At 45.5% G+C, this 24,185-nt stretch overlaps 1 protein-coding gene across 3 annotated transcripts; it reads left to right on the forward strand.

The window, feature by feature from the left end:
• Window positions 1-262: 262 nt before the first annotated feature.
• On the forward strand, window positions 263-23,793 carry TFRC (transferrin receptor). Of its 3 annotated transcripts, none has more exons than XM_081190189.1 (19): window positions 263-323; window positions 7,491-7,549; window positions 9,173-9,386; window positions 10,655-10,859; window positions 10,982-11,110; window positions 11,558-11,648; window positions 13,284-13,406; window positions 13,856-13,954; window positions 14,190-14,329; window positions 14,932-15,098; window positions 15,638-15,757; window positions 15,849-15,934; window positions 16,021-16,084; window positions 16,941-17,008; window positions 17,319-17,365; window positions 18,160-18,241; window positions 18,959-19,192; window positions 19,588-19,728; window positions 20,790-23,793. In XM_081190189.1, the coding sequence occupies exons 2-19, from the start codon at window positions 7,517-7,519 to the stop codon at window positions 21,030-21,032; spliced, it is 2,286 nt and encodes a 761-aa protein (XP_081046315.1). In that variant the 5' UTR covers window positions 263-323; window positions 7,491-7,516; the 3' UTR covers window positions 21,033-23,793. The 3 variants fall into 3 exon arrangements, with proteins under 3 accessions (XP_081046315.1, XP_081046313.1, XP_081046314.1); XM_081190187.1 differs by lacking the exon at window positions 263-323 and adding an exon at window positions 957-1,079; XM_081190188.1 differs by lacking the exon at window positions 263-323 and adding an exon at window positions 3,237-3,379.
• The last annotated feature ends 392 nt before the right edge of the window (window positions 23,794-24,185 follow it).

A 24,185-nucleotide genomic window follows, 5' to 3' on the forward strand; every position in this document is an offset into this window, starting at 1 on the left:
GATTCTTTCCCGGGCGTGAGGGGAGAGGCCGCGGGCGGACCTTTGCACTTGGTAGTAGTAATCGATGCTGATTCTCCCCCAACCCCCACCCTGTTCTCGCGCTTCCTTTCGTGCCTTTTTAAATTAAATTAAAGCTCTGAGCGGATGGCGACGTGTCCCAGCCACCCCGGAACCCATTTTTTCCCTCAGCTACGGTGGTGTTTTTTTTGGGGGGGGGGTGGTATTAACGCCGCCCTCCTGCCTCGGAAGCTGCAGCCACAAGCGACGGTTTCCTGAGGGGGGGAGGAGGGTGGCCTGTTGTTGCTCTGCGCTTGTCATAGAGGGTAAAGCGAGAGCTTCGAGGCGCTTTCAAGGCTGTCATAGAAGTGTCGAGTTGGAAGGGACCACAAGGGGTCATCTAGCCCAACCCGCCATGACAAGACTCTGTCAGACCCATAGAGCGGATAGGGAGTGCATAAGCAGATTCATTTCACGGCGGGGGAGGGGGACGCGATTTCTGTGCGCTGTCAGAGAAGCCCCTCCAAGACCCAAGGAGCAGGTGCTCGGAGTGCTTGTTATTCCCCGCTTCAGGCCAATTACAGACATGACGAGCGACCCGCGTCTTAGCTAAAGGCGCGCCTGAGGCGGAAGCCCCTGCCTCAGAAAACCATCTTCATCGTACTATTTGCTTAAAAGGCGGTTTCGCTGCTGCCAGCCCGTTTCAGCTGCCTGAGGCGAAGGCGGCCGGCAGCCTCGCTCTTTGCCCAAAGGAGAGGGCGAAACCCCAAACCGGTGCTTTTTGGCCGTTCAGTTTTATTATTTTCAATGTGTTGGGGGGGGGAGAGGTTCCCCCACTTCCCGTGCGCGTGGGACCCGCGTCTCAGCATTCCCACGTGCAGCGGTGTGTTCGACGCGGCCTCGGGGCGAGCTCCGCCCAGCCGCTCCTTGAAAAGCGGGTCGCGCGCTCACGCCGCCGGTGGGCGGGGCTCCGGGCTGCCCTTTTACGCGCCTGCGCGCGGCGTTGCTGGACGCCCTTTCCTCGTAGACCGAGCTGGTTGTGCTTGCGGCAACCGCCGCGCGAGAGGGCCTGCCTGGGAAAGGTGATGCGCGGGGGGAAGCGGGGGAGGCCTCCGGGAGAAGGGCTTTTCTCGGGAGGAGGGGCGGGCCGGGGTCTCGCGGGCGGCAGCCCCAGAGGGCGCGGGCGCGTGCTCCGTCTGGCTGTGGTCCAGGTCCATGCAAATGCCGCATGGTGTCTGCACCCTTTGCAAGGCGCGGAGGTGGCGGCGGCGGCTTCGCACAGCCTTGCGCCCCAGGCACGCTCGTTCCCTCTCCTCCCATTCATTTGCCTACAGAGCTCGCTGGCGGGCGGGGAAGAAAAAAAAAGGTTGTGCGCGAGGCTTTGCATTATGCAATGGGAGAGGCTGGCTCTGGGAACTTGGGGGGTGGGCGCTATCCCGTTTGCATTGCGGCCCTAAAAGGGCTCTTCGCTTAAAAGGGGCCCTTCGCCCTCCCAAGTCCTTTCCCCCCTTTGTTAAAAGTCTCTGCGCATTTCTTGCGCCGCGGTCGATCTCCTTGTAAGCTTGCCTACGTGACATTGCTCGGCTTTGACCTTTTCTTTAGGCCGACCAGGGCTTGAGGCGTCCCTTCTCCGCATAATGTGGGGTGGGGCGAAGTAAGGGCCGGCGGGCGGGCAGGGAAGATCTCCAAGCTAATGGGTTGTTTGAGGCGGGGGGGGGGATGCAATTTGTGGCCTTTGTGCTTTGTAGAGCAGAGCTGAAATCGTGCTTCTCGACAGGAGGAGGACCTATTACTGGGCAATAGGAAAGGCGCTACAGAGGTCTGGGGGGGGGGTGTTTTACCGTTAACCAGTCGGAAGTATCCGGGGAGAACGTGGGGCATGTATGCGCTGCTTTTTGTGTAGTTGCAGGATCCTGTTGTTAGGGATAGGGGCCCTTAGGTGAACCTCCATGGGTTTGGACTGGGGAGGGGAGCTCTGCATGTGCTTGGAGCGCATGGCTCCATATTTCCTGACCTTGAAGGGATAACTGGGGGTCCAGCATGCTGGGAAAGGAAGGGGTGAGGAAACAAGCCTGCCCATTGGCTGTTACTCCTTCTCCCTCGCGGTTTCTGCCCCAGCTTGCTTATATAAAGAATAACGATGGGTTAGTACAGGAGGCTCATTTTTCTTGATATTTCTGGGCCCAGGGCCTTTTACTCATCTTCGTTTAAATTCTTTGTTCTGCCCACTCATGTGCTTGTCTGCTGGTGCAGTATGACTTGCTGCTTTTCCATTAATTTTCCTCTTCCTCCCCAGTGCAGAGTTGTTGAGGAAGGCTGCCTTGTTAGGCATAGTGCCAAATACAGAGGGAAACCCTTGGTTCATTTAGTTTACATTGACCAGCCATGGCTCTCCAGGATTTCGGACAGGAGATTCCCCCAAATCTGATTGAACCTGGAACCTTCTGCATGCAGAGCAAAAGCTCTACCAGCAAGCTTTATTTTGAGAACACTTTAAATGTATAGTGTGTATGCAGCCCAAGTTAAAAGGAGCTTCAGAAACAAATCTTGCTAGAAGAGCTTCTGTAGAGGCTTGTGTCACCACCCTAAAGTACATCCTTAGGTAGGTATCCTTGTGTTGGTGTGCAAATGTGGCAGACCCTTGCATCACAGGTTAATTGTGCAGTCAGACCGGTTAAGAATAGAGGAGATAGAAGGGAAGTAGTTGCAATAGTTGCGTGCCTTTAAATGAATTCTACCGTGAGTTCCCACAGAATCCCACCACACATGTAGGGCAGAGATGTTTGACCGTTCTGATGACTTCGTGGCAAGTGGCTGCTACTGCATGCTAGAACATTATTTAATTCAACGGGACTTCTTTTAAGAAGGCAAGATTAGGATTCTTCTGTTAAACAATTACTTAAATAGTAATGGCAGCGTGATTGAGGTTTTCATGTTTTCCAGGTTTTTTTTTACTGCGTATAAATGTGAAGGTGAAGGGAGGTGACACTAACCTTTGATCAGCAGAGTGCTTAGCAGCAGCAGCAGCAGCAGCCATTGAGCAGGGGTGGCAAATTGTTTTAGTGCTGGTAGGATCAGGTATAAAAGGAGGCACTGAGGGGGCAGCCTATAAGGGGTTGATCCTTAGTGTGGGTGGCAGAAGGAGCTCTTACTTGTTTTACTAGCTATAAATCCTGGTTGGGGGGGGGGGACGGCAGCCCAGGAAGGGAGGGGTGTTGGGCGGAGCCTCACTGTGAGAGGTGGGTTGGTTTCATATATGCACTCTTAACCACAATACTCTTACCTCATGGCTTTAATGGGAGTCTGGGGTGAGAGGCTAAACTGAAGGTGATTGAAGCCATCTATTGCCGACAGAGTGCCTTCCTGAGAGGACTACTGAGAGGTGATTTTGAGCACTTTATAGTAAATGATCAAGCAGCTAGGAACTGTCTGCACATTTTAGTGTATATGAAAAAAATTGTGCACTTCACTAATTTTTATAGCATATGGCATAGTACTGCCATGTGCTGCCTTCTGATTATATTATTGTAAAATAACTGCATTGGAAGTGTTTTGCATATCTGTCTCTGGTTTATTTGCTTTAGCTAACGGCTATCAATTGATATGCTTTAAGTATTTTATAATGAAATGTTATGACCCTGTTATCAAAATGAATTATTTGGATTTTATATCACGTTTTGAAATGAATTAGCATTTAGATAGTTATAGTTACAATATATTGATTTGCATTTTTTGTACTTGAGATATTTTATGCACTGTAGAAAGAAGCAGGCTAGAAATTGAAATAATAAATACGTATTTTATAAATAAAAATGGGGTGTATAGTCTGGTTGACAGTACAGTTACGCTAAACAGATCAATGCTTCCCATGTACATGAAGGTTCATGGTGAGTTGACTTGTTTAGGACAGTTTCAACAAGCAGTTTGTGCCACCTAGTCAGTGGTTTAGCTTTCTGGCACACCTTGGGCTCTGCCATTCATGGTGCCCTGCAGATACTGAAATGAAAACTTAGCCACCAATGGAAAGCCTTGGCAGTGAGCTGGTGACACACCTAGTGCTACTGTAAACATTAGTTTGTGAAGTTATAGGTAAAGTATATCTATTACTTTGCTGCCTTGCCATGAATGAAAATATGTTCTAAGAGTTCTAGAACTCTTGCTTTATTCATTGTGCTGAAGACTCCTTGACTGCTATAGTAGTGCAAGGTATGGTGAGATTAAATCAGGCCAAACTGGCTTGTTTGACTCCTTCATAAACTGTTAGAACAAACTGGTAATTCTAGCATATTGCAACTGCAGTGTTTCTGGCAATCCTAGAACCTACTCAAACAAGCTAAATAAGGCAGTGTGCTGAAGCAGTTTGTGAATGAAATACTGTAGAACTTTATTACTTTACGTTGAGAGTAGTTCCAGATTCTTTCTAGCTCAACTTCCTGTGACAGAATATTAAGACAGTAGAGCACAAGTGCAATTAAAATATTAATTATGTGGTCCTCCACATGTTGGACTCAACAGCCCCAGCCAGCCTGGGCAGTTGTCAGGGATAATGGGAGTCGCTGTCCAACAATATCCAGAGGACTACAGGTTCTTCATCACTACTTTAGGTAGATGCTTGGAATGTGGATGTGTAATAACTTAAAAGTTTAGCCTGAGGTTTGCCACTTCTGTAAGTTGTTTCTGGTTTGGTGTTTAATGGAGCTGTGTGCTTGTTGATCCACTTCAGTAGCTGCAAGCATTTAACACCTACCTAACGGGGCCACCGGTGTAAAAGGTGATTCTGTGTACCCTAGTATTCCTGAAGCCGAAGTTTGAAAGGGACATATCAGTTGCCTCCTTATGTGGAAGACTCATTGCTTTCTACAGAAAGGTGGAGTTCGTTTGCTTGCTATCTAAGTGCATAGCAGATTACCCAGTTTTCCTCGAAGCAGTTATCTTCTCTGGCCAGGCTATGGGATCATTTGCTGATGTGTAATAGCCAGAGATAGATTGTGGCTAAGCTTGACTCCTGAGCTTCATGTAACTCCAAACACAGTATATATGTATGCTTGGCACATTTTCACAACTGAGAGACTGGCCATTCTGCCATGTATTGGGAATTCTGGGGGCTGCTTCTTGCTTGATGTGTTGGATACAGCATAAAGACATGCACCTTGCATCAGTTCTGAAGGTACAAGTGAACTCGTATTTCTATTAGTTCAAACAAGTAAAATAGCTGCTGCTGAAATCTTACACCTTATATATTTTGCCAAGAAAAGAAGCTGCTTGAAAACACTATTCAGAACTGGTGCAGGCATTTAGAACTTTAGCATCTACCTAAATATAAAATGTCAAGATCTGAGGAAGCTTGGAAAGTCTGTGTTCAGGGACTGATTGAAGATCAAATCTTGTTGGGAGGATTGGAGGTAATAAACTAATCTGAGCCACTTGATCCAACTGAATGAAGAGCTTGGCCTGATAAGGATAAATCTGGGTGTAGGTTTGAGTCTTTTTACAGGTAATAGAGCTTCAGTTTAGTTTTATGTGCATGCTGCCTTTCTGCAGTGGACCATCCAGGAAGTATTTCACAGTAGGCATAAAAATACAGCATTGAAACATCCCATGTCGCTAACCCAGAAATAGTACCTCGGGTTAAGAACTTTGCTTCAGGATGAGAACAGAAATCACACGGCAGCAGTGGGAGGCCCCATTAGCTAAAGTGGTGTCTCAGGTTAAGAACAGACCCCCAGAACGAATTAAGTTCTTAACCCCGAGGTACCACTGTATTACAATTATTTATACCGTTCCACTCATTATACAGTCCTTTCAAAGCAGATTACAGGAGTCATTCAAATACATTTAGTGGTTTTTAAAAAGGCTTTCCTACAGGATAGTTGGTGGTAGTGGTAAGAAAGAGAAAGTCCATCTGGATAGGTTCTTGAGATTGCTTACTAACCAATTCACACTTCATATGTAGCAATCAACAAGCCAGATCAACAATAATTTATTTGTATGCCGCTCATCTGACTGTGTTGCCCTAGCCACTCTGGGCAGCTCCTAACAAAAAATAGTAAAAACTCAAGACATGACATACTAAAAAGGAAAAACCTCTCACCTCAACCATGGCTACAGCTGCAGTTATTGCCGACCAAGAAAATTGGCATGCAAAAGCATAGCAGTTGCATGCGGGATAAAGTAGCTGTGTATTGCTGAACGCCAGCAAAAGATTACTAGTTAGGGCTTCTGTGAAGATTTTTCATCCTTAAGCTCCCCTTTCCACCCCTAAAATAACTCGGTGAAATATGCACATAGACTTCATGCCAAGCTTACATAGGAACTCTAAACAACAGTTTCTAAATGTAGATGTGTTAAAGGTCATCTACTCTGTATGTGACAGGTGAAGCCTGTCACAAAGAAAGTCCTTGAAAGTAGCGGGCATGGCTGCAGAACTGAGCTACTCAGGACAAAATTTCCATCCTGCCATGTGAATTATACTTGTTATAAATATATATGTATACATTATTAATTTTCCAAAAACAATACATATTCAAACATAAAGAAAAGAGTTGACTTCCCCTTAGTCCCATCCCTGGTTCCGTTGTTTATCATCATACTGCATGTCCATTTTTAAATTAAAAAGTGATTGAAATTTATTAATTGTCCGTTCATTAAAAGGGACGCGGGTGGTGCTGTGGTCTAAACCACAGCCTCTTGGACTTGCCGATCAGAAGGTCAGCGGTTTGAATCCCCACAATGGGGTGAGCTCCCATTGCTCGGTCCCAGCTTCTGCCAACCTAGCAATTCGAAAGCACGCCAAAAAGTGCAAGTAGAGAAATAGGCACCAATCTGGCGGGAAGGTAAATGGTGTTTCTGTGTGCTGCTCTGGTTCTGCCAGAAGTGGCTTAGTCATGCTGGCCGCATGACCCGGAAAACTGGACAAACGCTGGCTTCCTCGGCCTGTAAAGCGAGATGAGCACCACAACCCCAGAGTCGTCTGCGACTGGACTTAACTGTCAGGGGTCCTTTTAATGTCCTTACCAGTACTTGAATTAGAGTAGTAATTAATTCCTGAGTTGCATCTTGTTTACAAAAGGTGCAGCTTTTAAGTTCAGATAGCACTGTTGCATGGCTTCAATAGTTGCCTGGTGTCCTGTGGCATCTCTGGTAATGGGTGCTAGCTAGGGCCACTGCTTGTGGCAGCTGCCAGCGTGTCCTCTTTCTGCAGGAAGAGCATCATTGACAATGGGTAACAGGTGGTAAGTGAGCCAGGTAGCCATGTTGGAAAGCTACCTACTAGCTGGTGTTTATAAATGCCATTTCCTAATACTATGTGGCTCAATAAAGATAGAATGGAGTACAGTGCACCTGTATATCAAAGTGTTGCAGATAATCTCTCTATGTGGTTGTAGAGACCTCTAGTGGTGATGGGAAGAGCTCTTGTGCCTTATAGATGTGTCTTTTACTGTCCTAATGAAAACCTTGCTTTGCTAAAATGTCTTCAAACATCTGTGTTTCAGTTAAGTACCTGAAGGAGTGACCAGCTATGGATCATGCTAGGAAAGCAATATTTAACATGGTAAGGATGATCAAACTGCATTATCAGGTTTACTCAGATAATAAAAATTCCCTGGCCAAAACCTTGATGCACCACTTAGTCCCTGTCTTTACATGTAGCTTGGTCTGCAAAAGCTGTTCCAGCATGCAGAACTGGACCTGAATGGCACTCTTAATTATGGGGATGCTATTCTGGCCTCCCAGGTGGTGCTAAGCTGTACAGTGGTGCCTCGCAAGACGAAAAGAGTCCGTTCTGTGATTCTCTTCGTCTAGCGGTTTTTTCGTCTTGCGAAGCAAGCCCATTGAAGGATTAGCGCTATTAGTGGCTTTTAGCGGCTTATCTGCTGATCGGATCAGCTGATAAGCGGCTTAGCGCTTTTAGCGGCTTATCTGCTGATCGGATCAGCTGATAAGCGGCTTAGAAAGGGGGGGAGGGGAAAAACCAGCAGGAACTCGCAAGACGTCATCTTGCGAAGCAAGCCCATAGGAGATTCGTTTTGCGAAGCACCTCCAAAATGGAAAACTCTTTCGTCTAGCGAGTTTTCCGTCTTGTGAGGCATTCGTCTTGCGGGGCACCACTGTAGTTCCCACCATTCTTGATGATTGGCCATGCAGGCTGGAGATAATGGGGACAGGGAGGCCACTGGCTACCTACCCCACTTTGTCACAGAGAACTGTAGGTAGCCAGTTGTTCAATGGAAACAAGTATTTGTGCCTGTACATGCCTGAAGTAGCTCCTCAACTGCTGAGCTTAAACTCCACCCATGTACTTCCAGTACAGGTCATATGACACACACACTGAGCTAACATCCGGTGCTCAGTACAGAAAATAGGCTCCACCTTTTTCCCAGCAGTACAGCAGCAAACCACAACATCCTGTTTTGCATTCCAGCAATCTGGAGCTGGCTTTTGCCTTGGTGCTTTTTCCCAACAAAATCTAAGCCTTCCCATGTAGATTGGTCCTTAGCCCTAGAGACGCATGGGTTAATTATGACCACAGTTATGAATGAGCAGGGTCATGTCTATGTAAATGCCTTGGACTGATTATGTCATGTTCGTTAATTTCGTAAGCCCAGATAGGTTTATGTTCTGCAGCATCTAACTTGAGAACCGAAAATACTGCATGCTGTCCTACCCCCCCCCCCCAATTTTATTTTTAAGCCAAGTATGTGAGACCTTGCTTTGGATGTCATGTTGTTTTATATATTTCTGCCTCCTTTCCTTGATTCAGTCAAGATATACAGTAGGGAAAGAACAGCCAGACTTACTTTTCCTATTCATATGTACCAGATTTTATTCCAATCTCAGATATTCAATTATTACAAATAATTTGCAGCAAGGCTATTATATTAGCAGACTGCAGCAAAAGCAATCTTGAAAGATCAGCAAAATGGCATAATTTTTTGTGAACAACATTCCTTTTCATCAGGTGAAGTCAACCACAGCCTGCAAACTCTTAGGCCATAATAAATGTGTTAGATTTTAAAATGCCATAAAGCTGTTTTACACTCTGAAGTTCTAATGGGGTGAGTGGAATTAAAGGTCTCTATTTGTGTTATCAGTACCAACAAATGAGCTTGACTTTTTGGTGTCTTTAATATTAGCACTCTTCATTCATCTCTGATGAATTCTTTTTTCTGTCTAGTTTGGAGGAGAGCCCCTCTCGTACACCCGCTTCAGTCTGTCTCGACAGCCAGATGGAGACAACAGTCATGTGGAAATGAAACTGTCTGCTGAAGATGAGGAAGGTATTGAAAATGGAGGAATTGACCATCTTCACACCCGACCAGTAAAACCAAGGAACAACAATCGACACCTCTGCTGTGTACTTACTGGGGCAGCTCTCCTTTTCCTTATAGGTAAGATGAATAGGTGAGAAGTAAAGAGCAATTTGTGGGTTTTTTTGGTATCTTCCAAGGCACACTGAATAATGCATTCCCTCCGGTAGGCACAATTCAGCAGTGTTTCCTAGAAAATAAACTTGGTGTATTAAAAGTTAAAATGGTGCCACATGGGTATTAGATCTTCTAGGGAGGATTTACTTATGGACATATACAGGAGTATCTTCATTACAGGAAAATAAAGAAAAAATGATGCAGCAATGGTATCAAACCACAGGAATAGTCATAGACTTTAAAAAACCCACCCTGATCTCTGCTGGAATTGTAAAAAAAGTAAGAGGGGAATTTTGTCCATTGGTGGTGCTCCCGTGAACATGCTAGAAGTTCCTCTGAATTTTGAATTTCTTGGGTTTGCATATGTAAAGCCAGCATCTATTCATCAACTATTTCAATTTTACAAAGTCTGGAATACTGTACAGTTGTACCTTGGTTTTCAAACTTAATCTGTTCCAGAAGTCCATTCGAAAAGCAAGGTGCGGTTTCCCACAGAAAGTAATGCAAAATGGATTAATCCATTCCAGACTTTTAAAAACAACCCCTAGAACAGCAATTCAACATGAATTTTTCTATTTAACGAGACCAGTGATCCATAAAATGAAAGCAAACAATGTCCTTCAGTCACACAATCAGTAGCTGAACTGGGTTCCACACAATCACACACAAAAAAGAGCCACAAAAAGACAAAATAAATAGCAGAAACAGACAGACCTCAGCATAACACTCAAACGGAAGTGTGGCACTCAAATTGTCAGCATAACACTCAAAATGAAAGTGTAACACTCAGTGGAGCACATTTGGTTTCTGAAAAGTTCGCAAACTGGAACACTGCAGTGTTTGGGTTCCAAGTTGTTTGAGTACCAAGGCGTTTGAAAACCAAGTTACCACTGTATTTGTGTATAGCATATTGCATTTTATTTTGTACAGTGGTACCTTGGGTTACAGACACTTCAGGTTACAGACTCTTCTAACCCAGAAATAGTACCTCGGGTTAACAACTTTGCTTCAGGATGAGAACAGAAATTGTGGTGCGGCCGCAGCAGGAGGCCCCATTAGCTAAAGTGGTACCCCAGGTTAATAACAGTTTGAGGTTAAAAACGGACCTCCGGAACGAATTAACCCGAGGTACCACTGTATTGGTTTTTGATTTGTAAACCACCTTGAGGTTTGTTTGTTTTTAAGAAAGGTGGTATATAAACTAAGTTCAATGAATAAATCTACACAAACAGGATTCCTGATTGGCTATCTGAGTTTCCGTGGAAGGATACAGGCAATGAAAAGTGAAGATGGTGTTGAAGCAGCATGCCATGGCTATCGATGCTCAACCGAGCCTGAAGATGACACACCGGAACCGGAACCTGTGTTATACTGGAGTGACCTTAAAAGCAAGTTGTCGTCCAGGCTGCGCTCTGCAAGTTTCAGAGATAAAATGGGGTAAGCTTTTTTAGAAACCTCCTCAAAAATCCTTTCTAAAAGAGCATTTCAGTAGACTCAAAATAATGGCTGGCTGCAATGCTTGGCTTCTGGAAACATAACTGGAATACCTCTGTGTTCAGGTTCGGTCAGAAAGATGCTGGCAGTCCAGGAGATGAGAACCTAGCCAATATCATTCATCAAGAGTTTGAGAAATACAAGTTGGATAAAGTCTGGAATGATGAGCACTACGTCAGGCTGCAGACCGCAGGGTATGTGCTTCTTCAGTTCTTCATATCAGAGCTCCTCTGGTCGGTCTCAAACATTAGAGCTGATTCTATATGAAGCTGTCAACAAGGTGTCTGCAGTATAACTTGGTTGGCAGATCTTCTGAGAATTAACCCAATGTGGAAAGCCAAAATACAGGAAGTGGATAATCACATATTAGAAAAGAACAGGCTTCCTATCTAGTAAGGTCCAGGTTCAAATTGATCTTAAGGCTGTGATTTCTGCTGTTGTCCTCCTGGTCCTAGGGTAGTGGCCACGGGGTTAGCTGTAACCAGTAAAAACTAGTACAGGCTTGCATTTCAAAGCTCCCCAAAGAGTGATAGTTAGATGGTCCAGGATATGTGCAGCCCTTAGTTGTGTAACTGGGACTAAAAACATTTTAAAATTCTGTGTTAACGCTCTGATTGACTGCTGTTATTCTTCTTTCTTAGATCTACGAATGAAGTTTCCCTGGAACAGCCAAGTGAACCTTTGGAGACTCCTAAAGCTTATGTAGCATACAGTGAAAGTACAGAGGTTTCTGTAAGTTGGCTTGGCTTGTTAGGTACCTGAAGTTCTGCTTTCAACATAGTGGCATGCTAGTTTGTACATTAAGTAAAACTTGCTTTGGCCAGTAAGCTGGTTTGCAATGGTCTAGACCAGGCACCCACAACCTTCGGCCCTCCAGATGTTTTGGACTACAATTCCCATCATCCCTGACCACTGGTCCTGTTACCTAGGGATCATGGGAGTTGTAGGCCAAAACATCTGGAGGGCCGCGGGTTGGGGATGCCTGGTCCAGACCCATGGCTCCCAATGTGGGGCACATGCCCTACAGGGGGGCAGTTTGATTTTTAAGAAGGGCAATTCGAGAATGAGTTATTTACAGCTAATGGCCTTTTAGGCTTCCTCCACGTGAACCGTTCACTTTTTGAATAATAAGTGTCAGAGCTGCTTCCAGATCCTAGCTCACAGAGGATCACGCTAGCCAGCGTTCACTTTATAAAAGTCTTTATTGATTTACAGTTTCCATTTCCAAGCCGGAGCGTGCAGCTCTATGTCTTATAAGCTAGACCGGCGAAGCTCCGTCTGAGTCTCCGCCCCCTGTACACCAGCTTAATACCCTAGCCTTACTCCACCTTTTCCGCCTGACCGTTCTTCTCTAGGTCCCTCTGCCCCCCGTGGTCTCTTCCTTCCGGGACTCTTCTGACGCTGACCCCCCGGACCCTTCTGTCTCCTTGCGGCGGGCTTTAGGACCTGGCTCCCTTTCCGGGCTGCTTACTGTGCCGCCTTCCTGTGCATTTGAACTTGGCGCGCGCGCCCAACCTTCCACTTTCCGCTTGACCGTTTCTTCGCTCTCCGATGGAGGTGTGGCCACTCCTGACTCATGCCCTCCCCCCTGCGGCGAGCCGCCGGATCCCGATGCCTGGCGCCCTTCCTCCCCACTGCGCTCTGTTGGGGACGTTGGCCCCGATTTCCAACCGCTGCTCTCTGAACCCCCCTTTGTCCCTTCTTCCTGGGGTGTCCCCTTAAGCTCCCCCATTGCTCTGGTCACTGGCGCTCCTTTCTGTGAATCTTCCGATTCACTGGAAAGACTCGGAGATCTCGGGTCGTCGTCATCGCTCATCTTTCCTTCGGACTCCTCCCCCTCGCTCTCTGTTTCCTCCCTTGCCCTCGCCTCTGCTCCTGAACCCCTGACAATAAGAATTATATGTTGGGTGGGGGGCATCAGGATTTTAGAGATGTTTAGGTGGGGCATGGCCAAAAAAACGGTTTGGGAAACACTGGTCTAGACTTAACTCAGTGTGTTACCTGAAAACAAAACTTCATCTTTAATGTCGCCTATATAAGTCAATGGGCATGTGTAGCGTGTAGAACACTAGTCCTAACTCACGTCAAGAAGTGGATACAATCAAGCAAGGTCTCCAGGCCTTAGGGAATATTCCAAGCACACTGTTACTCTTTCTGTTGGGCCAGGGGTTGGACCTTATGCTCTGCTTAGACAATTGGTTGGCTACATTTTCTCAGTCATGCTGCCTAAGATGCTTTAAGATCTCTGGGGATGAAACAGGAACCGTTCTTCATCGTAGCTCAGGAAGGTGTCTCGTGTGAAATCTTGTGGTCTGCTTGAAAGGAGATGCAGCAAGATTAGTTTGCCGCTCAATTGCTCTTTTATAGGGAAAACCTGTTTATGCCAACTATGGGCGCAATGAAGACTTCTATCAACTGCTGCAGAAAAATGTCAACTTAACTGGAACAGTGATCCTTGTGAGAGCTGGAGAAATTGCTTTTTCTGAAAAAGTGAGTTTTCTGCTCTTAAGACAGGACCAGTAAAGATGCTGCATGGTAAAGGAATTTGTAGGGAGCCTGTGGTGGCTCTTCCAGTTCCCTGTCACGTGTCACGAATGCTCAGGACTCACAAGCTGGCACTGTCTCCAGAATGGACATGCAACAGACGCCATCCTCTGAGCCAAATTGAACTCTATGATCTACCTGGTGCTTCCCAGGTCGTTCTTGTGCTCTGCAAAAAAAAACAGTCTGGCTACTAAATAAAAGCATATGTGCCACTATGGCTGTGAATGGACAGAAGCATGGGAAAATGACTACATGGTGGGCTGTAGAGCTTTTACAGATACTGGGCAATGGTCACAGTGGAATGGCTCTACTAATTGACCAGTTCCATTTAATATTTTACTGTTTTCTTTGGCACAAACCTGCTAATAAATATGCTAAATGCCTCCTCCTCCTAGGTGGCAAATGCCAAGAAGATGGGTGCTGTAGGAGTCTTGATATATCCAGATCCAGCTGACTATCCAGAACTTAGAGAGGACTATTCCCAATTTGGACACGTGAGTGGTTTCCTATAGCTCCTTGGGTGAATGTGGGTGCCTCTTCTGCAGGCTTCCTAGATTGATTCTGGAGCCTGCCTAGCACAACAAATGAAAGACAAAGACAAATAGCTTCCTCTTGAGCAAACAGAGGCATAATCCCACCCTTTTAACTTGTGAATGCCCTGAAATAGACCTGTTTGAACTGCTTTTTGGTCTCCATTTTTCATATAATTCTTGGATTTTGCCTTGGCAGGCTCATCTTGGGACAGGAGACCCTTTTACTCCTGGATTTCCGTCTTTCAACCATACTCAGTTTCCCCCAGTTGAATCCTCAGGCCTCCCACGCATTCCAGTACAAACCATTTCAAGCTCTGCTGCAATAAAAATATTCAGGTAAACAAACTCCCCCTTCAAGCTAATGATAGAGTCAGTACCCTTTCTCAAGAGCTACTGTTACCAGATTTAAGGGTGATATGCAGTTTTTAAGAAACCCAAATCAGAGCAGGCCCCCCCCAAAAAACCCCTCACTTTCAAAAACAGATGGAAGTTCACTGGATTAAAGCTGCTATAATGCCTGGCAAAAATGTGTTTGCCTGGCACCTGAATGATAGCAATGCCACATATTCCCAGCTAGGAAATCCTACAACATAGCAGCATTTGGGGGAGAGGGACAGCCTCCTTCCTGACAAGTTACTCTTTGCACTCTGCTAGGCAGAAGCTGTAATGCTCTGTAGCTGGTTGGAAGTAGGTGGCTCCCTATAGTCCAAAGCTGCTGACTGTGATGTGAGGAAGTTTTGTGCTTTCTAGGAGCTATCTCTGGTTCCCTCTACCAGTAGAAATAAACAGTGTGTTAGGCCCAGTAAAGCTGCTTGCTGAATTCCTTTTGTGCTTTAAATCACCAAGAATCCAGAATTTGGCTATTAGGACTGTCATTTCAGGAGGACCTTGGTAGGAGGCACTGTGTGCTTCAAATAACTAGTTTTCCCTCTTTTCAGCGCTATGAATGTGCCAGACTGTCCAGATCCATGGAGAGGAGCTCTCCGTGAATACAAGCTTCGGTCAGATTCTCATGGAAGAAGTGTGACGCTGCGGGTGAACAATGAGCTTGTGGAAAAGAAAATCCTAAACATCTTTGGTGTGATCAAAGGCTTTGAGGATCCAGGTAAAAGCTTTGCCAATCTGTTGCAGATGTAAAAGGGAAGGATTGGTGTCCCTTAGTTCATTTCTTACCATTTCGTGATTCAGAGCTCCCTCATGGCGTTGATGGGCATTTGGCCTACTCTGCAAATGATCTACAGAGATGCTGTGTGGGCAGCATGCCAGACTACTTGCCCAGCCTGTGTTCAATAACAGAGCACAGTCCAGACTCACAGGATACCTGTAATGGAAATACTGCAAGATGGCTAACATGAAGCAGCCTAGCAAGATGCTCCATTGAATGCATTATGCCTGTTTGGTAGTGAAATCGGTGGCTAAGAGATACTGAAACGCATCCACACATTGCCGTTTGGTGCTGTTGAGCAGAAGAAGGTTGTGCTGCATAATATACTAGGATAATGGCATAGGCTAGTCCCCAAGTCTTCAGCTGACTTAGTTGCAAGGAACTGGTGTGCACCATAACACAGTGTGTGTTAAGCATACCCTTAGTTCTCCATCCTGCGATTCTGATAGAGGCTCTAACGGCTGATCCCTGTCTTGCAGATCGGTATGTAGTCATTGGAGCCCAGCGTGATTCCTGGGGACCTGGGGTCGTAAAGGCTGGTGTAGGAACCAGCCTGCTTCGGCAGCTTGCCAAAGCACTCTCTGACATCGTGAAACTTGGTAAGGAGATTGGCACTGAGCGTCTACGAAAGGGATTCTTCGGCATGAATATAGAGCTGGATATAGTAGTTGTCCCCTCTCCTCTTTGCAGATGGGTACAAGCCCCGCCGGAGTATTGTGTTTGCCAGTTGGAGTGCTGGAGCCTTTGGAGCTGTCGGTGCCACAGAATGGCTGGAGGTAAGTTCGGCTCCAATGTATTGGTCAGTTCAGAACAGCCAAATCACGCAAATAGCTAATTGCTGCTGTTCCTTTACTCTCTTCAGGGCTATTCCTCATCTCTCCACATGAAGGCGGTTGCGTATATCAACTTGGATGCAGCAGTTTCGGGTAATTGTCATTAAAGATTTAATGTGATAGAGGGCGTTCCCTGTAAATTTAATACTGTAAATGTGATTTGATGATTAAGTTGGATAATATAAACTGGATAAATGTGTACAACAGATTTGTCCAAAACAATCTTAAGAAAGGGTGAGTGTGTTTGCGTTACACATAAAAAATAAACAATCCTGGTCATTTTCTAGACTAGACTGGCGCAAAAGACTGAGGGCACTAAACTCTTGGTTTCTTTTGCTCATCAGACTAAAAACGCACTTTGAGGCTAAACTTCCCTTGGAGATCTTTGCCACTTTGATTTACTGAAATTCAGCCACTTGGGGTAGGGGCTGTGGCCTTTAACTGTTCCATAGAACTAACTTCCATAAGAGCCTAAGAAGAGTGCTGGATCAGGCCAGTGTCCCATCTAATCCAGCATCCCATGTAGAGAAAATGCAGGTGGAAAAGACATTGGAAGTTGTAAGATGAAAACCTACAAATGCTCCTGCTACAACCTCATTATTATGGGAGCATCATGCAAAAATCCTGTGGGACATGAATCTTGTCCCTTACAGTCACATCAGAGTTGCACCCTCCTTACTCCCTTAAGGTATTAGTTGAGAAGCATTTAGTGTCCTTGTTTCTTAATTTTTTGCAAAAAGGGAAAAACTCAGCTTCCTTGCACCTGAGGTATGTAACTAGTGCTTGCAGGTAAACACCACCTCTCCATCCCAAAGGCTGATAATGATGATGTACTTCGTTGAAATTAAAATGGAAGTGAATATGTATAGCCACAGTCCATAGCTGCACTGCAGAGCATCAGTCCATCTCAGTAGGCCTTGAACTAATACTTTTAAATTGTACCCCACAGGCTCGAAGGACTTCAGGTTCTCTGCCAGCCCCATGTTGAAAAGGTTGTTGGAAGACGCAGTCACAGGAGTGAGTATCGTCTCTTGAAAGTTCCAGGCAGTGGCCTGGAGAAGCTGAACCATAAACTTGGTACTGGGGCCATGTTCTGTTCCCCCGCACAGAGGGTCTTCATCAAAAGCTTGAGAAACACTCCACAGCCATATGTATGAGTCTTGCTACCTCAAGCTCTTTGATGGCAAAAGTGGCTGGGAATACCTGTCTATAACAAAGCATCCTTCAGAATTTTGCAGAACACTAGAGTCTTTAGACGAAGGGGTGGAAGACTGTACTTTATCAGGAGAAGGTTTTATTGAAATGTGCATCTTTTATTCACTTTTAGATTACTGTGTCGTCAATTGATCTTCGTTCCACTTTGGCCAGAAAAGAGTAAGTATCGTTACAGACGGGTGGCTGCGGTGGGAAATCCTTTTGGTCCTGGTAGTATAACGTAAGGTTACCAGACACCCCCGTTTCCCAGGAACATTCCCCAGATTTACAAATCAGTCCCCATACAAAATCCATTGAAGTTGAAAAGTGTCCCCGGATTCATTGAAAAATATCTGGTAACCTTAGTATAATGACCTGTAGTACCTGCTCTGTTCCATCCGCAGCAGATGGGCATCAGTTTTGCTTCTTCTGCCCATCTCCAAGGCTGCCTTGAGAATCTGGCATAAAAAAAGATGTCAGTTTAAATCATCAGAACATTGGTCTTACCTTGCCAGTGCTTTTTCTTGGGTAACAGGGCAGGCATAAGACAATAACTTGGTTGTCGAATGCTTTGGTACTTGTACATTTCGGCTCCCAAACGATTGAAACCTGGAAGTGAATGTTCCGGTTTTTGAACTTTTTTTTTGGAAGCCAATTGTCCGATTGGGCTTCCAGAATTGTTTCCGGCGCGCAAGCGGAAGCCGTGCCTTGGGTTTCCAAACGTTTTGGAAGTCAAACGGACTTCCAGGATGCATTCTGTTCAAAAACCGAGGTACAACTGTACAAACTTTTGCAACCCAAAAAGCGAGAAATAGGCTCTTACCAAAAGCTAGAAATGTGCTCTCAGCAAAAGCTGAACTGTGCCATGTGTACCTTGCAGTGACCTTGGGATTCTGTTTGGCTTTTCTAACCTCCGTTGAAGTATATGACTCTTCAATGCTGAGCACAGCAGCTGAAAACTTCTCCTTTTACAGGGTCCCGTTTCGTATTGATGACGCAGCCTTTCCTTTTCTGTCCTACTCGGGGATACCATCTATTTCATTCCAGTTCTGTCACGTAAGTTGGTTAATGCTGTTCTGCTTTCCTGGCCCAAGCTCATCTATGTGCTACCTCTTGAAAATTATCTATTGGCCACAGCAGGGCACAATACCTACTCTTGGGAGAATTTGACTGGAGCAGACAGTTATGCAGAAGGCCCATTCAGATTTTAAAATGTAAGCCAAATCATGGAGACAGGTTGCAACCACCTCCTGAATTTGACCCTTCACTGGCTTGCATCCTAGACCTCATTTGTTGAGAGCCACCCTGAGGAATTAGGAAGAAAAGTAATTGTTTGGTACTTTGTGACATGCCGTTGGACCTAATAAAAATACCCTGCCCCTGCAGCTTTTCTTTTACTTTTGCAGTGGTACCTCGGGTTACATATGCTTCAGGTTACAGAGTCCGCTAACCCAGAAATAGTACCTTGGGTTAAGAACTTTGCTTCATGATGAGAACAGAAATCGTGCTCTGGCAATGCGGCGGCAGCAGGAGGCCCCATTAGCTAAAGTGGTGCTTCAGGTTAAGAACAGTTTCAGGTTAAGAACGGACCTCCAGAACGAATTAAGTTCTTAACCTGAGGTACCACTGTAATTTACAAGAACCTGCCATTTTCTGTCTTCTGAATGTGGAAGACTTGCTAGGACAATGTGAAGTATTTCAAATAGATGAGAGGAACCATTTGGGAAGTGTGGAGCACCAGGCAAAGAATCTTACTCTGTTTACTTCTTGCAGAATGAGAAAGAGTATCCCTTCCTTGACACCCAATTTGACAATCTGGAGAGCCTGATGAGGCGTTTCAGCCCCCCCTATGAAGCGGAAAGTACAATCCGCAAAGCAGCTGAAATCGCTGGCCGTATAGCTCTGAGGATGACGCATGACCACGAACTGTACCTGGACTACGAGAGCTACAATAACAAGCTGCGTGACTTTATAGGGAAGATGATTCCATACCGGAAAGAGATGCAGGTAGTGCAAAATACCAAGAGGTGCTGGGGAAGTGGGGTTTTGTTTCAGGTTTGCAGTGGCGTGCCTGGTCTTGCGGCAGCGCTTGTGGTGTTCACAGTGGTTTCTTGCAATGTAAATGCTTCTGGCACTGGGTAGGGTTAATGGAGACAAATGTCTGTAGGGATAGATGTTCATCTGTAGTGGATCAGTGGGGGCCACCAACAGTAGGTTGTATTGTGTGCTTATTTGGACCCTAACAGGAGAGCTGCTGTTCAGGGCTCCAGCCTGGATTAAGGCCCTTGCAGTGTTCAGCACAGGAGGGGAGGATTCCTAAAGGAGCATAAGGGAGAAAATTGTTCTTTTACCACCCATTTCAAATATTGCAGAAAAGACTTGCCTACTGTTTTTGCTTGCAGAATATGGGCTTGGGCCAACAGTGGCTGATGGTTGCCCGTGGAGACTTCAACCGAGCTACAAGCACCCTGACGCAAGATATCAGAAACACCGACCTCACCAACAAGGCTGCTTGTCGTGCTTTGAATGACAGGATCATGAAAGTGAGTTGTTTCCCTTCCTCCCCAAAGGGGTGAGAATCTTAAGGGAGCCTTTTCTGAGAGACTTTGTAAACCCTGGTGGAGTGAATAGCAGAAGAACCTGATGACCTGTTGGAATCTGATCAGTCCCTGTGCAAATTACAATGACAAGGCTAAGAGCCCAAATCCGTGATAACCATAAGCTAGGAGTAGTCAACTCTGTACATGGTCCCTCTGGTCTAATCAGCTAGTAGTCTAGAATCCATTAATATTGATCATCTTTCTTTATGTTGTAGAATGTAGGTAGAAATATAAATATATACAAGAACACAAATTGTCACTGCATCTTTCTGTTGGTTTGCCTAAGAAGGTAGATTTCCAGCGGTGGCACTGAGTAATTTCTTTTCTGAAAAGGAGGCGGTAGGCCAAATGTTGGGAACCTCTGTGTTAGTGGATCTGTACATATGCATCTTTACTTCAAAGACCAGAATAACTGTCTAAGAGTAGATAGTAAAAACGTAAAGGGACCCCTGACCATTAGGTCCAGTTGCGGACGACCCTGGGGTTGTAACGTTCATCTCGCTTTACTGGCCGAGGGAGCCGGCGTACAGCTTCCGGGTCATGTGGCCAGCATGACTAAGCTGCTTCTGGAGAACCAGAGCAGCGCACGGAAACGCCGTTTACCTTCCTGCCGGAGCAATACCTATTTATCTACTTGCAGTTTGACGTGCTTTCAAACTGCTAGGTGGGAAGGAGCAGGGACCGAGCAACGGGAGCTCACCCCGTCACGGGGATTCGAACCACCGACCTTCTGATCAACAAGCCCTAGGCTCTGTGGTTTAGACCACAGCGCCACCCATCTAGAGACAAACACTTTGAACTGTGTGGGAGAGGAGTTTTTCCCTTACCCAGGGACTCTGGAAAAAGCTGCTCTGCTGGAGGAAGGAAATGTCTGAAGACTCTGCTGGGGCTCTGTATTCTCCTGGTTTCCACAAGTCACCAACAATTCAGAGGGTGTTTGCACTTGTCAGGGTTGCCTAATCCCAGAGCTCTTTTTCACTTGTGTTTCTCTCTCTCCTCTTAAGGTGGAGTACAACTTCCTCTCCCCGTACCTCTCTCCAAAAGACACTCCTCTCCGGCACATCTTCTTTGGTTCTGGCTCCCATACTCTCCAGGCGTTGCTGGACCACTTGGGTCTCTTGAAGACAAACAGGAGTGCCTTCAATGAAGATTTGTTCAGGAACCAGCTTGCTCTGGCAACCTGGACGATCCAGAGTGCTGCTAATGCCCTTTCTGGTGACATCTGGAACATAGACAATGAGTTCTGAGAAAGTTGAAAGCTACAATTAATTCTGAAGTACAGCAACAGGGAACCCCTTCCTTTTCAACCAGTAGCACATAACAAAGTCCCATTAGGCCTTCAGAGGATTTTTAGTTGTCCAGGCTGAAACTTGAGCAATTCCAAGCAAGTTAAAATGTCCTGACCCAGAGAACATAGATGTATGTAGATTCACCTTTTAAAATGTGCTGGCCTCTCTAACCCAAAATTTGAGAAGGCTGATCTTGGGCTGAGTAAAGCATTTCTTCCAAGAGAGGCACACAAAGCAACCAGAGCATTGAACTCATAAGAATTGTAAGGGCTCTTGGATTCTTATGAATTCAACCTGACCTCCCAGACTCTTCCAGAGCAAAGTTGTCGTGTGACTTGTGAGCCTAAAAGCTCCCACGTCTTTGATCCTATTAGGAAGTATCTCCCCTGGGTACAGAAGCTCTTCCATAGACCCCTTGGCCTCTGGGATACAGTCAACACACCTTGACATAAGATCTGTCTAGCAGGGAATGAAAATGAAACCTTTCGCCTTCCCAATAGGAATTGAGAGAGTCCCAGGTGAAATTCTCCTGTGACTTGCTCCTTTCCGTACTAAGGAAGGCCACGCCAAAGAAATGAAGGCTATGGTACCTTGAGTGGTCCTGTGGTACTATTTAAAAACTAAAACAATAACCGTCCCTCCTACGAGGAGACTGGTTGTACTCAAGCCCTTGCTGTGAGGCCTTTTCAGTAAACGAGAAGTCTCTTGGCCTAGTCTTAACTTGCAGCACTTGTTTGAGAGACTGACTCTGCAGACTTGGTATCGAGGTATTTATTTATTTATTTATCAGTGGCAGTGTTCACTATAAATGGTATTTGTTTTTTCTACAGAATATAATTATCGGAAGCAGTGACTTCCATAATTATGACAGTTATACTGTCGTTTTTGATAAAGCAGCATCTGCTAGTACAATCCAACCATGATAACTGGAATTTTTGCCACCAAGCCTTCAGTGTTTCTGCAACAGCAGCATCCTTTCGGAAGATTATTTGGGGTTCTGGAGGGTAGGGACATCGTCTCATCTCTTGGAGCATGCAGTCCAAGCGGGTGAGGGGGAGTCCCGGGAGGTGTTACTCTTGCTTTTCACTCTCAGAAGATAGAGCGAAAGCTGTGAGCTGCACCTTCTGCCTGACCCTTTCAATGAAAAGCTTCCTTTGACTGGGTGCAACCGGTATGTGATGGGGATTTCCTTCAGTAGATCTGGAGCCCCATCACTTGGGCTTTCTATCAGTCCTCTGACTCCTGGTTGTGTTTAGGCTGATGCAAAGCATTGCAGGCTTGTGTTGAGCTGTGCTTGACTCCAAACAGCAGCTCTTGTGCAGAACTTCCAGCACTGCGATGTATCATGAGAACTTGGGTCACATTATCGGGAGCAGTGTCTCCCATAATGTTAAAGAACAAGGTAGTTTTTGCCTACCACAGTGTTGTATCGGAGGCAGTGACCTCCATATGTTGCACTAAGGGTGTCTTAATTATCGGGGACAGTGTTTCCCATAATTTTTTTGTAAATGCTCACCATGCAATAACACCTGCAGAGCATGATCGTTAGTATCTAACATGTATATTCAAACATCTGCAACTGTCTGTCTTTGTCTGGTCTCACTTTGTGCTGGAGGCAATAACTACTTTAGTGGCTCTTGCCACGCTGTGGGCAAGGCCAGGGTAGTAATTGGCTGCCACAACTAGTTTTATATTGCTGAGAACCTTGGAGACGACTGAGCATTGGGCTTTTGCTGACTCTTGGTGAAGCCTGACCCTTCTTTCTCTTCTTTTTTGTTCAAATCTACTTCTAAGACTTCAAGAAATGGCTGGATGAATGTATATAAGAGTTGCTTATGGCTATAAAGAAATTTGTGTTAAAATGTGGGTGTCGGTTGGGAATGCTTCAAGAGCTTGAGTGGATGATTCTGATCAGTTGCTTGCACTGAAATAACTGAATCTACTGTGATTGTTGCACTTCACTTTTTTTACTTGGCTTCTGGTACAAAAATCTGGTTCATACATCTGTGGGAACATCCCTTTAGATATTCCTCAGCAGAAACAAGTTGTGTATTCTGGCTCTCCAAAGACTCAGGCTGATAAAGATGCTCTCCATACTATTCATAAGTGCTGCTTTTAAGGCGCTTTGCTTAAATGAGCAGCTTCCGCACACTGGGATTTCATGCTTTGTGCTGGAGAAAGCGTGATGAGCTGGGCACAAGGATGGAAAGTCATGTGTTCTTGTAAAATCTCTTCCACGTCGTAATTCTGTTTACCCCAGCTTTATCCAGCTTGGTAGTGCCTGCAGCTCCAGGGACTCATGGGGATTGTAGTTTAAAAACAGCTGGAGGGCACGAGCAGGTTGGTTAAAGCTGGTGTAGATAAAGTCAATTACATTTCAAACCTTTTGTGTGTGAGAGTGAAAAAAATCTAGCTTGGTAATTTCCCATGCGTGGTTTTCTTTCCTCCGTTTCATGAGGCCTGTGAATGCCGGGTCATCAAAGTAGTAGCGGTCTTCCCATAGCGCTGCATGCATCTTGGGTGGGTAATAAAGCGTAGACATAGTTACTGGGGGAAAAATTGGACTGAATCTCAAATATATAAGCTATGTGTATCTCTGAAATTTGTGTTTTGTGCTGTTGTGCTATGAGATTATTTAGAGTTGGGGGTTGTAATCTTGGTGTTATGGCTGATGAGAACTGCAAGACTTGACTGTCAATAAAGGACAAGGAAGACTTGACTGTGAAGTGGTTTATTAAGCTACGTTAGTGGATATGCAGGTTCCTAGGAAGCTGCTAATTACCGGCCTGTTCTGTGGCCTGCCCAGAAATAAAAAGTGCAGACCACATTTTGAGTGTGCTTGAAATCCCTACCAGTTAGTTATTTGATTAGGAGTTTCCTGTCTAGCCCAAACTGTACTAATGGCACTGTGAACCTGAGAATGCCATTTCAAAGCCAATTCAGTTCCATTTTTATCTGAGTAGAGTCCGTGTATGAAAAGGCATAACCTCACTGCATATTACAAACTTGCATGTACAAGCCATACCAACTCCATAATGTAAAGGCCAATCGTCGGACTCATCCTTGCATAGATTCCCCACCTCATAGCAGCTTAGAGAGGTTTTTGCATTG

The sequence above is a fragment of the Podarcis bocagei genome, assembly GCF_964188305.1.
Source record: "Podarcis bocagei genome assembly, chromosome: 4".
Classification (NCBI taxonomy): Eukaryota; Metazoa; Chordata; class Lepidosauria; order Squamata; family Lacertidae; genus Podarcis; species Podarcis bocagei.

What these genes read in the sequence shown, in the direction of transcription:
- TFRC (XM_081190189.1), top strand. Translation starts at nt 7,517, where the DNA reads ATGGATCATGCTAGGAAAGCAATATTTAACATG. An exon ending in TGGAAGACGCAGTCACAGGA is followed by an intron (nt 17,009 to 17,318) that starts GTGAGTATCGTC and finishes ATTCACTTTTAG; the next exon opens with ATTACTGTGTCGTCAATTGA. An exon ending in TGAATGACAGGATCATGAAA is followed by an intron (nt 19,729 to 20,789) that starts GTGAGTTGTTTC and finishes TCTCCTCTTAAG; the next exon opens with GTGGAGTACAACTTCCTCTC.